Consider the following 17,058-nt stretch of genomic DNA (forward strand, 5'->3'; position numbering starts at 1 on the left):
CGCCCGGCTAGTTTTTTGTATTTTTTAGTAGAGACGGGGTTTCACCGTGTTAGCCAGGATGGTCTCGATCTCCTGACCTCGTGATCCGCCCGTCTCGGCCTCCCAAAGTGCTGGGATTACAGGCTTGAGCCACCGCGCCCGGCCACCCAATTCTCTCTTAAACCAACTCCAAATAAGCTTTCACCCTCACCATCTCATAAAAAAGACTCTGTCTATATCACCAGTGACCTCCATGTTGCTAAATCCAAAGATAAATTCTCAGCCCTCATTTTTTGGACCCATAAGAAGTAACTGACACAGCGGATGACCCTTTCCATCTTGACAGACTTTCTTTACTTGCCTCTCAGAATACCATGCACTTGATTTTCTTCATCTCACACTGGCTACTGCTTTTCCATCTCTTCTTTTGGCTTTTCTATTTCTTCCTTTTTTTTTTCTGAGATGGAGTCTTGCTCTGTCACCCACAATGGAGTCCAGTGGTGTTTTCTTGGCTCACTGCAACCTCTGCCTCCTGGGTTCAAGTGATTCTCCTGCCTTACCCTCCCAAGTAGCTAGGACTACAGGCGTGCGCCACCATGACCAGCTATTTTTTTCCTATTTTTAGTAGAGATGGGGTTTCACCATGTTGGCCAGGCTGATCTCAAACTCTTGGCCTCAAGTGATCCACCCACCTCAGCCTCCCAAAGTGCTGGGATTACAGGTGTGAGTCACCATGCCCAGCTGGCTTTTCTGTTTCTTCCTAACTTCTAAACTCTGGGGTGCCCCAGGGCTCAACAGATGGTCCTTTTTTTTTTTCCTCCATCAACACTTATAATGCTTTGTGAGCTCATCCAGTCACATGGCTTTAAATACTATCTACCATATTTTATCAAATCTAAGAATCCACCAAAGGTAAGATGCATCATAGTTTATGGTCCACTGAAAGGAAAAAAATGCTGCTAATAAAACTAATACATCATCTATTGTTAAGATTCATCCTAAAAAACAGAAAAAAAGTAAAAGAAAGAAAAAACAGGCAAAAAATAAGAAAGAAGACTCATTCTGATTTTATAGATTTGAAAATAGAGCCAGGTGCTGTGGCTCACACCTTTAATCCCAGCACTTTGGGAGGCTGAGGTAGGTGGATCACCTGAGGTTATGAGTTCGAGACCAGCCTGGCCAACATGGTGAAACCCTGTATGTACTAAAAATACAAAAATAGCTGGGCATGGTGGTGCTACTCAGGAGGCTGAGGCAGAATTGCTTGAGCCTGGGAGGCAGAGGTTGCAGTGAACAGAGACTGTGCCGCTGCACTCCAGCCTGGGCAACAACAGTGAAACTCTGTCTCCAAAAAAAAAAAAAAAAAAAGGAAAAGATGTGTGCTGTGTGCTTCAGATGAAATACAGATACAGATGTGCCCCCAGACTCCCACATTAAATATGTAGCTCAGATACCTCTTCTGACCACCAGGTTAACATATAAAACTGCTACTCAACACCATCTGGAAACTTCATTGACATCTCAACTCCATATACCTCAAACTGAACTTCTGCTCTTCCTGCAAAAAATCTACTTGCAGTCTTTCTCAACTCAGTTATTGCAACTTTTTTTTTTTTTTTTTTTAGACAAGTTCTCTCTCTGTTGACTGGGCTGGAGTGGGTCACTGCAGCCTTAACCTCTGGGGCTCAAGCAATCCTCCCACCTCAGCCTCCCAAGTAGCTGGGACTACAGGTGCGCACCACCACACCTGGGTAATTTTTTGCTTTTTTGTAGAGATGGGGTCTTCCTATGTTGCCCAAGCTGGTCTTGAACTTGTGGGCTCAAGAGATCTTCCCACTTCGGCCTATCTAAGTGTTGGGATTACAGGTGTGAGCCACCATCTCTGGCCAACTTCATCCTTCTCACTGCTCAGACCAAGCTTTCTCCTTGTCACCTCCTACATCCTAGCTGTGTAGCACATCTTGTTGCCTCTACCTTCCAAATACATCCAGAATCAGACCATTTCTCACTACCTCCACTGCTCCCGTCTGGCTGGTGCCAGCATCATCTCATGCCTGAGTTACTATGACAGCTCCCTTCAGGCTCCAACTCCACTCTTGCTCCTTGACGTTCAGGATATAAGGAAGTCACTATGCCACTCCTCTGCTCAGAACTCTCAGTGGCTCCTCTTTTCACCCAGAGTGAAAGCCCAGGAAGTCCTTGCAGAGGCAAACAAGTAGGCCAGACCTGATCTCCCACCATTCTCACCCCTACTCACTCTGCAGTGGCCACAATGGCCTTGTTGCTCTTCCTAGAATATATCAGGCATTCCTCTGTCTTGCAGTCTTAGGACTGGCTGTTTCCTATGCCCAGAATACTCTTCCCTCAGATAGCCACAAGGCTAAATTCTTTACCTCCTTCAAGTTTTTCCACAAATACCACCTTTTCAATGAAGTCATCCTGATCACCATATATATATATATATATTTTTTTTTTTTTTTTTTTTTTTTTTGGCTGGAGTCTTGCCCTGTCGCCCAAGTTGGAGTGCAACGGCACAATCTTGACTCACTGCAATCTCTGCCTCCCGGGTTCAAACAATTCTCTTGTCTCAGCCTTTGAGTAGCTGGGATTTAGAGCCTAACTGAACTCTGGCACTGCATTTTCACCACTCCATGTTTCAAGGTGCCCGCCACCGTGCTCAGCTAATTTTTGTATTTTTAGTAGAGATGGGGTTTTGCCAAGTTAGCCAGGTTGATCTCGAACTCCTGACCTCGTGATCGTCCCACCTCGGCCTCCCAAAGTGCTGAGATTACAGGTGTGAGCCACCGCGCCTAGCCTGATCACCCTATTAAAAATGCAATGTGCCTGGCACTCCCCTTCCCCAGTACTCTGCTTGACATATGTAATCATCTTCTAACATACTCTTTAATTTACATCACACATATAGAAATGTCTTGATGCCTGTCTGTTTTGTTAGATAATAAACTATTAAAGGGCAAAGATTTTCATTATTGAGGTCCCTGAAGCATCCCAAGATCCTGGAACAGTAGTTGTGCCACAAATATTTGCTGAGTGGATGTAGAAGCAAGGCATGGGGAAAATGGCAGCATGTTAATTCCACAAACATCCCCCCAAATGCCCAGGATGTGCTGGGCTCTGGGTCTTAGGCAATGAGGATTCCAGGTTGATAAGGCATGGCTCTTGGTCTCTGGATACAGGGGGGTGGGAAAGGAAGACAAGCTAACCAAATTTTCTCCCTGAGTAGTGAAATTCAGATTAGAAATAGCGAAGATGAGCCCTGGCCCCTCTCTGAACCCCTCTGCTTGTGTCATTTTCTCCTTCTTGCCCTTCAGGATGCTGCCCGCCATCCTGTACATTTAACTGCTTTTCCCCAGCTTTGGTCTTTGGCCCTCTTCTTCTCCTGCCTCTCAAGCACTGATAGTTGTGAGGTCCTGTCTCAAGACCAATTCCCATTCTTGTGCTGTCTCTGATGTCCTCATCCCATCCCACAGCTTCCCTAATGGCCTTACAAATCTTTTCATCTTTAAACTCGTAGTTCCACCGGCACATCTGCACTAGACTGAAAGTGCCCAGAACACAGCCCATGTATCTTTCCTTTTCCTGCATTTTTTTTTTTTTTTTTTTTGGGACAGAGTCTTGCTCTGTCGCCCAGGCTGGAGTGCAGTGGAGCAATCTCGACTCCCTGCAAGCTCCACCTTCTGGGTTCACACCATTCTCCTGCCTCAGCCTCCCAAGTAGCTGGGACCACAGGCACCTGCCACCACGCCTGGCTAATTTTCCTTTTCCTGCATTCTTGGTGCCAGTTAATAGCATTACCAGTTGCCCAGATACCCAGGGAGAAATGGGGGTGACCAACCATCACCATTTACTGAGGGTGCTCCTGGAACTTGAGACTCTCTGTGCTAAAACCAGGAGAAGTCTGGGGAAAAATGAAACAAGCTGGTCACCCTAAATGCCTGGTCCAGAATCTGGAACACGCAGGGGTAATAACCTCTGGCAGTTCTCTACATCAACCCCTCATACCCAGCCCAGTTTCTTTGTTGACCTCATCATAGATCTGAGAACATGTTCTGCATGCCACATTTACTATAACCCTAACTCCCGTTCCCAGGCTCATGTTTCCAAACCAAACACTCAGAATGGAGTGCAGTGTAGCTCAGAGGCCCACAGGTACTGACTCGATGACACTGTGGAAGGAGGTGGTATCCAGCTGGAAGATGGACAGGTCAAAGAGGGTGGTAAAGTCCCTCGGGATCTCATCGCTCTCCTGGAGACACTCTCGATTCCGCTTTGATAAGGTGGCTGTGTAGGGCAGCATCATGTAATCAGAAATCTGAAAGCCACAAGAGGATTCCTTTCAGCACAGCAAGAACAAGCATTTATTCTGTCAAATCTCCACTGTCTCAGGTCTAAATCTGCAACATTTATACTCTCTTGCCAAGAAATTTTACTGTTCATGATCACTGACCACTAAACCTTAAATAAGCTAATTTATGTGGAAAGAGGAACAAAATTAACTTGGCTAAACCCCAGCACTGCCTAAATCCAACTCTCCAATTACACCAGTACTCACATAGCTGAACACAGCTGGAGAAACACACAACCCTGTCAACTGATCTTTTAATTTCATGATCTCTGATCTTGAGCACTCAGCAATAAACTACATCTCTGTCATCTCTGTAGTCTACCCACTTTCCCATTCTTCTAGACAATACTCCCCTTTTTTCGGTTCAGCCATGAAAATGATTTTCCCAGCTGGGTGCAGTGGCTCACACCCACAACACTTTGGGAGGCCGAGGTGAGTGGATCGCTTGAGCCCAGGAGTTGGAGACCAGCCTGGGCAATATGGCAAAATCCTGTCACTACAAAAATACAAAAAAATTTAGCTGCGCATGGTGGTGTGTGCCTGTAGTCTCAGCTACTTAGGAGGCTGAGGTGGGAGGATCACCTGAGCCCAGGAGGTCAACACTGCAGTGAGCCATGATCAAACCACTTCACACCAGCCTGGGTGACAGAGTAAGACTTTGTCTCAAAAAAAAAATGGTTTTCCTTTTCACCATTTTAGCAATGACCCTATTTTCTATTTTAGTAAGAAAATAGAGGAAATCATGAAAGAAAGTCCGCAAGCTCCCACCATAACATGTACCTACCCCCTAGCATCCAGGCCCTATCTGCTTCTTTCCTCCTGGTACATGCCAGAGTACCTGCGACAGACACTAGTACAGACAGTTCCTCCACCGGTACACTAGATACCAGTTCTTCTCCCTTAGCCAAAGACATCCCTCCAGCATTGCTGAGAGCCCTCAGTCATGACACATGCTGTGGACTAGTGACAGTAAAAGACCAGGAAAACCTAAATGCCTGCCAACAGAAGAGTGGTTAAATATATATATGTATACATATACATACACACATATATGTATACATATACATACACACATATGTATATACCTATATACACACATACACATATGTATGTATACATATACACACACACACACACACATATATATATATATATTTTTTTGAGACGAGTCTCACTCTGTCACCCAGGCTGGAGTGCAGTGGCGCAATCTCGGTTCATGCCATTCTCCTGCCTTAGCCTCCTGAGTAGCTGGGACTACAGGCGCTCGCCACCACGCCTGGCTAATTTTTTTTTATTTTTTTATTTTTTAGTAGAAACAGCGTTTCACCATGTTAGCCAGGATGGCCTCAATCTCCTGACCTCGTGATCCACCCGCCTCAGCCTCCCAAAGTTCTGGGATTACAGGCGTGAGCCACCGCAACTGGCCGTGAGTAGTTAAATATATTACACTTAAATAATGAAGCAAAATATCCATATGCTTAATGTTTCCGTATAAGGAAATACTTTAGACATGCAGCTCTCCTGTTTCCTGACCCAAATCAGTCTCTGAGAAGCCATGTCCCTAGGTGAGGGAGGAAGCAGTCAGTGGACAGCCATCTTTGACTGTCTTCTCACCTACCTCCTATGACCAACGGCCAGGAAATTATTTTCCTGACATTTCAGAGTTTAAGAAATAGAGAGAAACAGGCCGGGCACGGTGTCTCAAGCCTGTAATCCCAGCACTTTGGGAGGCCGAGCCGGGCGGATCACGAGGTCAGGAGATCGAGACCATCCTGGCTAACACGGTGAAACCCCGTTTCTACTAAAAAAAAAATTACAAAAAAAACTAGCTGGGCGAGGTGGCAGGCGCCTGTAGTCCCAGCTACTCGGGAGGCTGAGGCAGGAGAATGGCATGAACCTGGGAGGCGGAGCTTGCAGTGAGCTGAGATCCGGCCACTGCACTCTAGCCTGGGCGACAGAGCGAGACTCTGTCTCAAAAAAAAAAAAAAAAAAAAAAAAAAAAAAAAAAAAATTGTAGGGTAAGTAGAGTTTGAATTAGGAGACCTGGATTTGGATCCTAGCTCTGCACTTGCCTGCCATTTGAGCACACTGAGATCTTGAAGGATTTCAGTTTCCTCATCTATAAAATGAGAATAAGACCACCTGCCTCCCAGGGCAGTTGAGAGGATTAAATAAAATGACTTATGTGGAAGTATATGGCATACAATGCCTGACACATTACCATCTATTAACTTAGCCCGCATAATCATCCTGTGAGGCAGAGAACACAGGTATTAGCGTCCCCTGTTCACAGATAAGAAAACCAGAAGGCGGGGCCCGGAGGCTCACACCTGTAATCCCAGCACTTTGGGAAGCTGAGGCAGGTGGATCATTTGAGGTCAGGGGTTTGAGACCAGCCTCGTCAAAATGGTGAAACCCTGCCTCTACTAAAAATACAAATATTAGCCAGGCATGGTGGTTCACGTCTGTAATCCCAGCTACTCAGGAGGCTGAGGCAGGAGAATCACTTGGACAGGAGACGGAGGTTGCAGTGAGCTGAGATTGCGCCACTACACTCCAGCCTTCGGCAACAGAGCGAGACTCCATCTCAATACGATACAATAAATTTTTTTAAAAAACAAAGAAAACTAGGATGAAAAATGGTCAGAAAGAACCTGTATAAGGTTCACCAAGAGCCAGTGGTGATTTCACGGTGCTGGTTTCACCACTCTCGCTTGTCTGATGAATATTATAATGCCTTTAGAATTGTTAAATCTAAAGGTGACAAAATTATAGTTTACAACATAAATTCTGATAGTCTTTGTTTCTTTATGAGAAAATTCCATACTTCTGAAAAAAGTATTTTTCTGCAGATGCTCATTTTGAAAGTTTGGGCCAGAGTGCCCGTAATTTAAATTCTAATTTATATACATACTGTATGTATGTATGTTCCCCTCCAATTAATTCTATGATTAATTACATATTTTGTTTATTGACTTATTTTTTACAATATGGCCTTCATCCCCCCCAAAATCATCCTTTCTTTCCATTTGTCTTACAGATGAGGTAAGACAGACGTGTATTCCTGTTGAGCTGTTAGAAGTGATACTGAGAAGCTTGACTCATTTTTCATTTAAAAGTTTCTAATAATTCGCAGTGTCTACCTCTGGGTCTTCGGCATCAATCTGGTTTAGGTGGATGTCTCCTGTCGTGAGCCACTGGAAAACAACATCCTAAAAAAAAAAAGTACATAAATAGGACAGTTGGTTATTTGAAAAAGCTGAAGGTCAGGACTAGAGAATTAAATCAAGAAAAATGATAAAGGAAAAAAGATTAAAGCAGTGATTCAGAAAAGGGTAGCCAGCCTTGAAATCATATGAGAACTCAAAGGTTTTCTTCACCCTAATGCAACTTTTTATTTATTTTCTTTTTTGAGACAGAGTCTTGCTCTGTTGCCCAGGTTGGAGTGTGGTGGTGTGATCTCGGCTCACTGCAACCTCCGCCTCCTGGGTTCAAACGATTCTCCCGTCTCAGCCTCCCGAGTAGCTGGGATTACAGGCGCCTGCCACCAGGCCCGGCTGATTTTTGTATTTTTAGTAGATGGGGTTTCACCATTTTGGTCAGGCTGGCCTCAAACTCCTGATCTCAGGTGATCCGCCTGTCTCGGCCTCCCAACGTGGTGGGATTCTAGGCATGAGCTGCTGTACCCAGCATAATGTAACTTTTATTATCAGAAATTTATAATTTATCTTTAAGCACTCTAACCTCTAGCCACAAACTAAAATTTATTAACATTTGTTCACAATCCTGAATTAATCCCTGTTTACTGTGATGACAGTCTGAAATTAAAACTTTTGAAAAGCAGAATACCAGATCGAGACCATCCTGGCTAACACTGTGAAACCCCATCTCTACTAAAAAATACAAAAAAAAACTAGCCGGGCGAGGTGGCGGGTGGCTGTAGTCCCAGCTACTCGGGAGGCTGAGGCAGGAGAATGGCGTAAACCCGGGAGGCGGAGCTTGCAGTGAGCTGAGATCTGGCCACTGCACTCCAGCCCGGGCGACAGAGCGAGACTCCGCCTCAAAAAAAAAAAAAAAAAAAAAAAAGCAGAATACCTAGGCTGGGCATGGTGGCTCATGCCTGTAATCCCAGCACTTTGGGAGGCTGAGGTGGATGGATCACATGAAGTCAGGAGTTCCAGACCAGCCTGGCCAACATGGTGAAACCCTGTCTTTACTAAAAATACAAAAATTAGCCTGGTGTGGTGGCGCACAACTGTAATCCCAGCTACTCAGGAGGCTGAGGCAGGAGAATCGCTTGAACCCGCGAGGCGGAGGTGGCAGTGAGCCAAGGTGGCGCCATTGCACTCCAGCCTGGGCAACAGAGAGAGACTCCATGTCAAAAAAAAAAAAAGTAGAATATGTAGATCTCCCATAATGTATCTAGAGACATCGAAACTTCATGTAAATTCCACAGAAATAAGATCTTAATCAATCTCCCAATATAACAATTATAAGGCTGAAGTAATCTATTTTATGAAGGAAAAAGTTTGGCGGGCATTTCTTTCTCTCACTGGAATCACCAATGGACAGCTCTGACACGTGCTGTACAGACATGTGCTTCCCCACTCTGCCATCCTCCATAAGACATGTTCCCTTGGTATTTTTTTGACAAAATTGCAATGTCTTTATTTGCCACATCAGTGAGTGAGTGGTCCTCTACAGAACCCTTCCTAATTCCCATTCCATGCCACCGGCCCCTCCTCTCCACGCACACCTTCACTGCCGATACTCAGGTCCCCATTCCTCCTTGCCTGGTGACACCACCGCCTTCCTAACTGGCTCTAGGCTGCCTCCTCCTTTCCACCTTCCACACAACTGACAGAAAAATCTTTCCAAAACATTCCAGACGTTCTTTCATAAACAATAACAACAACAAAAAGAAGAAACACAGACCTGGCTATGCCCAAGGCTGCTGAAAACCCAAGGGCTCCCTGTAGCTTTCAGCATCAAGTTCAAGCTCCTTGGTCTTACACGTGATACTGCTGTTGAGCTTGTTCCTCTCTGCTTCTCCAGGCTCAGCTCCCACCCCATCTGACATGCTCAGAAACACCCTTCTGGGTTTACTAATTTGTCTCCCTCTCTCTCTCAATGTATTACAAACTTTTCCAAAGCAGGGACTATGCCTGACTCAACTTTGTATTCTCAGTGCCTGGCATAGACTGGGTTCTGAGTAGCTGGTTTTAAATGAGCAAATAAACTTACCAGTATTTTTTAAAATGACATGAAAATAATACTTACACATTGTACATTAATATGATGAAAGAAAAAGCTTACCATGATTTTGCTGTTTTCTTCTTTGTCCAAATATTGATCACTGAACATGTGACATGAACCAAGCACTGCCAGCTTCCCACCTTGGTTCTATTGATGACAAAGCAGGGTCAGATACTCAAATCCCAAGATGCATCTCATGTATCCTAGTCCCCAGACACTTATCAGAATCATGCTAGCAACTGTCTTGTATACTGAAGAGTGCCAAATCACACCCAGATTTTTTTTTTTTTGAGACGGAGTCTCGCTCTGTCGGCCAGGCTGGAGTGCAGTGGCGCGATCTCCATTCACTGCAAGCTCCGTCTCCCGGGTTCACGCCATTCTCCTGCCTCAGCCTCCCGTGTAGCTGGGACTACAGGTGCCCGCCACCGTGCCTGGCTAATTTTTGTATTTTTAGTAGAGACGGGGGTTTCACCGTGTTAGCCAGGATGGTCTCGATCTCCTGACCTCATGATCTGCCCGCCTCGGCCTCCCAAAGTGCTGGGATTACAGGCATGAGCCACCGTGCCCGGCCCACGACCAGATTTTAAAGTTTAGAAATACCTATAGGCCAGGCGCAGTGGCTCAGCCTGTAATCCCAACACTTTGGGAGGATGAGGTGGGCGGATCATCTGAGGTAAGGAGTTCGAAATCGGCCTGGCCAACATGGTGAAACCTCGACATGGTGAAACCCCCGTCTCTACTAAAAATAAAAAAAAAATCAGCCGGGTGTGGTAGCATGTGCCTGTAGTCCCAGCTACTCAGGAGGCTGAGGCAGGAGAATCACTTGAACCTGCGAGGCGGAGGTTGCAGTGAGCTGAGATCACACCACTGCACTTCAGCCTGGGTGACAGCGTCAGACTCCATCTCAAAAAAAAAAAAAGAAATACCAACTATAAGAACTACTACGCTTTAACCTGCCTTTCATTTTAGATACTTCTGTATTTTTCTATTTGGCTTTAAACAAAAACTAACATAAATTAATTCTACATTAGTTGGGTGTGGTGAGGCATACCTGTAGTACTAGCTACTTGGGAAGCTGGGGCAGGAGAATCACTTGAGCCCAGGAGCTCGAGGTTACAATGAGCTATGACTGCACCACTGCACTCCAGCCTGGGGAACAGAGCGAGTCCCTGTCTCTAAAAATTAAAAAAATAAATAAATAAATAAATTGGTTCTACAGCATTTTCCCATTGTTATTTATCTTATAAATGAAGATCATAATTTTAAAGGGAAAAAAAGATAAACTCAAAGACAGTCTGTACAGTTAAAGATACCTATGGGTACCAAAAAAAAAAAAAGTATTTAAGTAAGATCCAAATAGAAAGCTAAGGCAGGCCGGGCACGGTGGCTCACACCTGTAATCCCAGCACTTTGGGAGGCCGAGGTGGGCAGATCGCCCTGAGATCAGTAATTTGAGACCAGCCTAGCCAACATGGGAGGCAAAACCCTGTCTCCACTAGAAATACAAAAATTAGTTGGGGGTGGTGGCATGCACCTGTACTCCCACAGCTACTTGGGAGGCTGTGGCGGGATGATTGCTTGAACCTGGGAGGCGAGGTTGCAGTGAGCTGAGATCGTGCCACTGCACTCCAGCCTGGGCAACAGAGTAAGATTCAGTCTCAAAGAAAGCTAAGGCAAGGCTGGGCACAGTGGCTCACGCCTGTAATCCCAGCACTTTAGGAGAGCGAGGCGGGTGGATCACTTGAGGTCAGGAGTTCGAGACCAGCCTGGCCAAGATGGCGAAACCCCGTCTCTACTAAAAACACAAAAATTAGCCAGGCATGGTGGTGCATGCCTGTAATCTCAACTACTCAGGAAGCTGAGGCACGAGAATCACTTGAATCTGGGAAGTGGAGGTTGCAGTGAACCAAAATCACACCACTGCACCCCAGCCTGGGCGACACAGTGAGACTCCATCTCAAAAAAAAAGAAAGAAAGAAAGAAAGAAAACTAAGGCACAAGCATGAGCCATAAAATAACAACTGGTTAATAAGAAAGATTTTCAATACTTGTAATTTTAACAAATAAAACAAAGTACTGGCCGGGCGCGGTGGCTCAAGCCTGTAATCCCAGCACTTTGGGAGGCCGAGACGGGTGGATCACGAGGTCAGGAGATCGAGACCATCCTGGCTAACACGGTGAAACCCCGTCTCTACCAAAAAATACAAAAAACTAGCCGGGCTACCTGGCGGGCGCCTGTAGTCCCAGCTACTCGGGAGGCTGAGGCAGGAGAATGGCGGGAACCCGGGAGGCGGAGCTTGCAGTGAGCTGAGATCCGGCCACTGCACTCCAGCCCGGGCGACAGAGCGAGACTCCATCTCAAAAAAAAAAAAAAAAAAAAAAAAAAAAACAACAAAGTACTTTTTGCCTATCAGATAAATAAATATGAAAAAATGATATAAACAGTGCTGGTCAAATTTTAGTGAAATAAGTTCTTTCACACATTGTTGTTGAAACTATTAACATATGCAACAAAAGCAGTCTGAAACATAAAAAATTCTATGCACAGTTGTGTAGTTAAAGTCACAAAAAATTAGAAATAAATCCAAATGTTCACAAAAAAGTAATTCAGAATGATGGAACCTTCTTCGGCAGTTAAATTTCATATTATAAAGGGTTTTCAGTAACATGGGAAAATGCTTCCAACAAATCATTCGGTTAAAAAAAAAAGTATACTATAATTTTTTTTCCAGTTTTAGAGACAGGGTTTCACTCTGTCTCCCAGGGTGGAGTGCAGTGGCACAATCATGGCTCACTGTAGCCTCGAACTCCTGGGTTCAAGTGAGCCTCCTGCTTCAGCCTTCCAAGTAGCCAGGACTACAGGAGCACACCACCACACTCAGTTAACTTTTTTGTAGAGACAGGTCTTGTTATGTTGCCAAGGCTGGTCTCAAACTCCTGGCCACAAGTGATCCTACCTCCTTAACCTCTCAAAGTGCTAAGATTATAGGCATGAGCCACCACACCTGACCTATAGCATAAATTATATAGCTATTCTACTTTAAAGCTTGTGAGGCAAATAAATAAAAATAAGGCAAAGCAAAAGTGGGAGAGAGTGAATAATATGTCAACCTGGGCTGTCTTAGAGTCTTGGAGTAGTGCAATGGGGGAATTCTTTTCTTCTGCTTTATCTCTGTATTGTTCAATTTTTCTACAATTATTGTAACATTTCTACAATATTACCTTTTTTTTTTTTTGGCGACAGTGTCTTGCTTCACTGCCCAGGCTGGAGTGCAGTGGCATGATCTTGGCTCACTGCAACCTCCACTTCCAGGGTTCAAGTGATTCTCTTGCCTCAGTCTCTGGAGTAGCTGCGATTACAGGCACTCACCATCATGCTGGGCTAATATTTTTGTATTTTTAGTAGAGATAGGGTTTCACTATGTTGGCCAGGCTAGTCTTGAACTCCTGACCTCAAGTGATTCGCCCGCCTTGACCTCCCAAAGTGCTGGGATTACAGTTGTGAGCCACCACACCCAGCCCAACAATGAGCACATACTACTTTTGTAATGAGAAAACCAGTTCAATAGTACAACTACAAAATGAAATCGGTTTTTCTAGCTACATCACATACAGGGAACAGGCATAGTTATAATTTCCCTAGGAAAAGAATTACACTAAGCCAGAGATGTCAAGAGATATAAATACACACATTCCATACATTTTTAAAAAATTGGTTAAAAAAACTCTGACTTGTACCACATTAAAAGCAAATGCTACATAGTCTTCCACCATGCCTGGCTAATTTTTCAATTTTTTTTTCTTTGAGACGGAGTCTCACTGTTTCCAGGCTAGAGTGCAGTGGCATGATTTCGGCTCACTGCAACCTCCTGGGTTCAAGCAATTCTCGTGCCTCAGCCTCCTGAGTAGCTGGGATTACAGGCACGTGCCACCACACCCAGCTAATTTTTGTACTTTTAGTAGAGAGGGGGTTTCACCATGTTGGCCAGGATGGTCTTCATCTCCTGACCTTGTGATCCACCCGCCTTGGCCTCCCAAAGTGCTGGGATTACAGGCGTGAGCCACCACGTCCGGCCCAAGAGCTTTTAAATAAGGAGGGAAAGGTAATTCCTAGGTACCACACAAAAAAAATAGGATTGTTAAAGCTAGAGACATCGAGTTCCCCAGGAAAAAATTAGAAGATCAGCTGGTGAATTCTGTCTTAGGGGACAGATGAAGGCAAATTCAGCAAAATGTGAATTAAAACTCAGTGGGGGCTGGGAACAGTGGCTCATGCCTGTAATCCTAGCACTTTGGGAGGCCAAAGTGGGCGGATTGCCTGAGCTCAGAAGTTCAAGACCAGCCTAGGCAACACGGTAAATCCCCATCTCTACTAAAAATACAAAAATTAGCAGGGTGTGGTGGTACAGGCCTGTAATCCCAGCTACTCGGGAGGCTGAGGCGGGAGAATCGCTTGAACCCGGGAGGCGGAGATTGCAGTGAGCTAAGATTGCGCCATTCTACTCCAGCCTGGGCAACAGAGCTCATGCCTGTAATCCCAGCACTTTGAGAGGCCGAGGTGGGCAGATCACTTGAGGTCAGGAGTTCGAGATCAGCCTGGCCACCATAGTGAAACCCCATCTCTCCCCAAAACAAAAAAATTAGGCATGCGTGGTGGCAGGCACCTGTAATCCCAGCTACTCGGGAGGCTGAGGGAGGAGAATTGCTTGAACCTGGGAGATGGAGGCTGCAGTGAGCCGAGATCACGCCACTGCACTCCAGCCTGCACAACAGAGCGAGACTCCATCTCACAAAAAAAGAAAGAAAAAGAAAGGCAATGGGATGTTGGGTCACCGCCTGGGACTAGCTGTGCCCACATTTCTATGGGGTCTCTAGGATAATAACTGGAAAAATAGTTTTCTGATATATTTTCCTAGGATAAACTAAAATAACAGCGACATAATTCTGTGCTATTTTGTGTAATATGTAATATGTTAACTCCATCTGTTCCTGAATGTATTCTCTTTGCACTGAGGGTACAGCCCATAGTCACAGACAGGATTAAAAGTTACTTTAATCAATATGCTGCCATGGGATCGGAAAAAAAAAAAGTTATTTTAAAAGTTATAATACAGGTAGCCTCATGCTATAGTGGAAAAGCTTTGGGTTAAGAATAATAATGAGGCGGGCGGATCACGAGGTCAGGAGATCGAGACCATCCTGGCTAACATGGTGAAACCCCGTCTCTGCTAAAAATACAAAAAAAAAAATTAGCCGGGCATGGTGGCAGGCGCCTGTAGTCCCCGCTACTGGGGAGGCTGAGGCAGGAGAATGGCGTGAGCCCGGGAGGCAGAGCTTGCAGTGAGCCGAGATCGCGCCCCTGCACTCCAGCCTGGGTGACAGTGAGACTCTGTCTCAAAAAAAAAAAAAAGGAGCTAGGTTTAGGCCTTAACTTCATCAATTACTGGACAATCCACTGTTTCCCCATAAGCAAAATGTATATAGCTGAGATACTACTTTACACGACTGGCAGGATGACCAATGAGAAAATATGTAAAAGCCTTCTGGAAATGGTCAGGTAGTTTTTATTATTTCAACAATAAAAATAATATCTATACCCACATTTAAGAAAGGCTGTACCTTTGAGTGATAGAAAGCCAGAATGGGTCTGTTAAGTGGGAAGCAGACAGAACCTGTAGACAGAACAGCCACTGCTGGTTTCATGACACTCAATGTGGCACCAAAAGGATACACAAAGGTGAGAGCCCTGTAAGAAATTAAAGAAACACATTCAAATTTTAAAAATATGAATACAAAAATTCTGAAAATAATCTCAATGTTTCTTCAGTAACACGCTTTTTTGAAACAGTCTCACTCTGTCACCCAGGCTGCAGTGCAGTGGTGTGATCCTGGCTCACTGCAGCCTCCGCCTCCCAGGTTCAAGCTGTTCTCCAGCCTCAGCGCCTGCTATCACGCCCAGCTAATTTTTGTATTTTTAGTAGAGCCAGGGTTTTACCATGTTGGCCAGGCTGGTCTTGAACTCCTGGCCTCAAGTGATATGCCTGCCTCGGCCTCCCAAACTGATGGGATTACAGGCGTGTGCCACTGCGCTCAGCTGAGTAACACTCTTTGATTCATAATCTAACACAAAATTTTTTCTAAGCTTTGGCTTGTTAACTTAAAAACTGGGACAACTCTAGCTACACATTTGATAAAGCATTTTAACAAACATGAAAGTAAATTCACAGGAAAGTGGAAATGACTGTAACTGGGAGAACTAAAGTAGCCCCTGATGGAGGAAGGAGGAAAAGGATGGGGCCTCATTCAAGAACTGAACTCCAGCTGCTCTGCATACTAGTATCTTAGTGGTAAATATGTCCTTCTTCCTTATGTTTGGCTGGTGCTATATCTAAGAATGAATGAATGTCACTGGAAGGGCATGTTACCAGTTGAGTGTCACATGGACGGAGGCATAAATATACGCTACGATGGACACTTCTACACAGATCTGCTTTGCAGTCCCTTCTACTCTCCACTGTCCTAACAAAGACTTGTCTTAGATTATCTAGAGTGAATTGTTCTGACCTGGGGCAACATACTCCTGGAGAGGGTGCGGGATAGAGGAGCAAAGGCGGGGGTGCAGATCCTGGGGTAAGGCCAACCCATGCAGGAGGGGCGAGGGTTTTACTGAAAGATGGAGCTCCACAAAGCTTGAAGGAAGTGCTCTCAGAATGGAGAGAAACAGAGATCTCAAGACCAGAGCATAAGGTTAGAAACATGGAAGCACCCATGAGGAGTACCTCATAGAGATTTTAATTTCCCTTTTTCTTTAGACCACAAAATTCTTTTAGCTTCAGTTTAAAATTATTTCCCTCCAGTGTTTTTGTTTGATTGTTTTGTTTTTTCTTTTTTTTCTTTTTTTCTTTTTTTGAGACGGAGTCTTGCTCTGTCGCCCGGGCTGGAGTGCAGTGGCCGGATCTCAGCTCACTGCAAGCTCCGCCTCCTGGGTTTACGCCATTCTCCTGCCTCAGCCTCCGGAGTAGCGGGGACTACAGGCGCCCGCCACCTCGCCCGGCTAGTTTTTTGTATTTTAGTAGAGACAGGGTTTCACCGTGTTAGCCAGGATGGTCTCGATCTCCTGACCTCGTGATCCGCCCGTCTCGGCCTCCCAAAGTGCTGGGATTACAGGCTTGAGCCACCGCGCCCGGCCTGATTGTTTTGTTTTTTAAGACAGGATCTCACTTTGTTGCCCAGGCTGGAGTGCAGTGGCATGAACATGGCTCACTGCAGCCTCAATCTCCTGGGCTCAAGCGATTCTCTTGCCTTAGCGCCCTGAGTAGCTGGGACCATAGGTGCATGCCACCACACCAACTAATTTTCTATTTTTTGTAGAAATGGGGTTTCACCATGTTGCCCAGGCTGGTCTTGAACTCCTGAGCTCATGCAATCTGCCCACTTTGACCTCCCAAAGTGCTGGA

General features: G+C 45.2%; 1 protein-coding gene across 5 annotated transcripts in view; it reads right to left on the bottom strand.

Annotated features, from left to right (window-relative positions):
* The window catches only part of IFT52 (intraflagellar transport 52), a 60,847-nt gene that overhangs the window by 21,566 nt on the left and 22,223 nt on the right, over positions 1 to 17,058 (bottom strand). For 4 of the 5 annotated variants that reach the window (XM_017878038.1, XM_017878040.1, XM_017878039.1 and 1 more), the window contains 4 exons: positions 15,221 to 15,347; positions 9,662 to 9,748; positions 7,489 to 7,557; positions 4,158 to 4,312 (listed from right to left, as the gene is read on the bottom strand). In XM_017878038.1, the coding sequence (XP_017733527.1) occupies positions 4,158 to 4,312; positions 7,489 to 7,557; positions 9,662 to 9,748; positions 15,221 to 15,347 (438 nt within the window). Of the gene's footprint in view, positions 1 to 4,157; positions 4,313 to 7,488; positions 7,558 to 9,661; positions 9,749 to 10,652; positions 10,765 to 15,220; positions 15,348 to 17,058 lie in introns of those variants that run through there. The other variant, XM_017878043.1, reaches the window with a different exon arrangement.

Source organism: Rhinopithecus bieti, unplaced genomic scaffold (assembly GCF_001698545.2).
Source record: "Rhinopithecus bieti isolate Rb0 unplaced genomic scaffold, ASM169854v2 scaffold_10347, whole genome shotgun sequence".
Taxonomy (NCBI): Eukaryota; Metazoa; Chordata; class Mammalia; order Primates; family Cercopithecidae; genus Rhinopithecus; species Rhinopithecus bieti.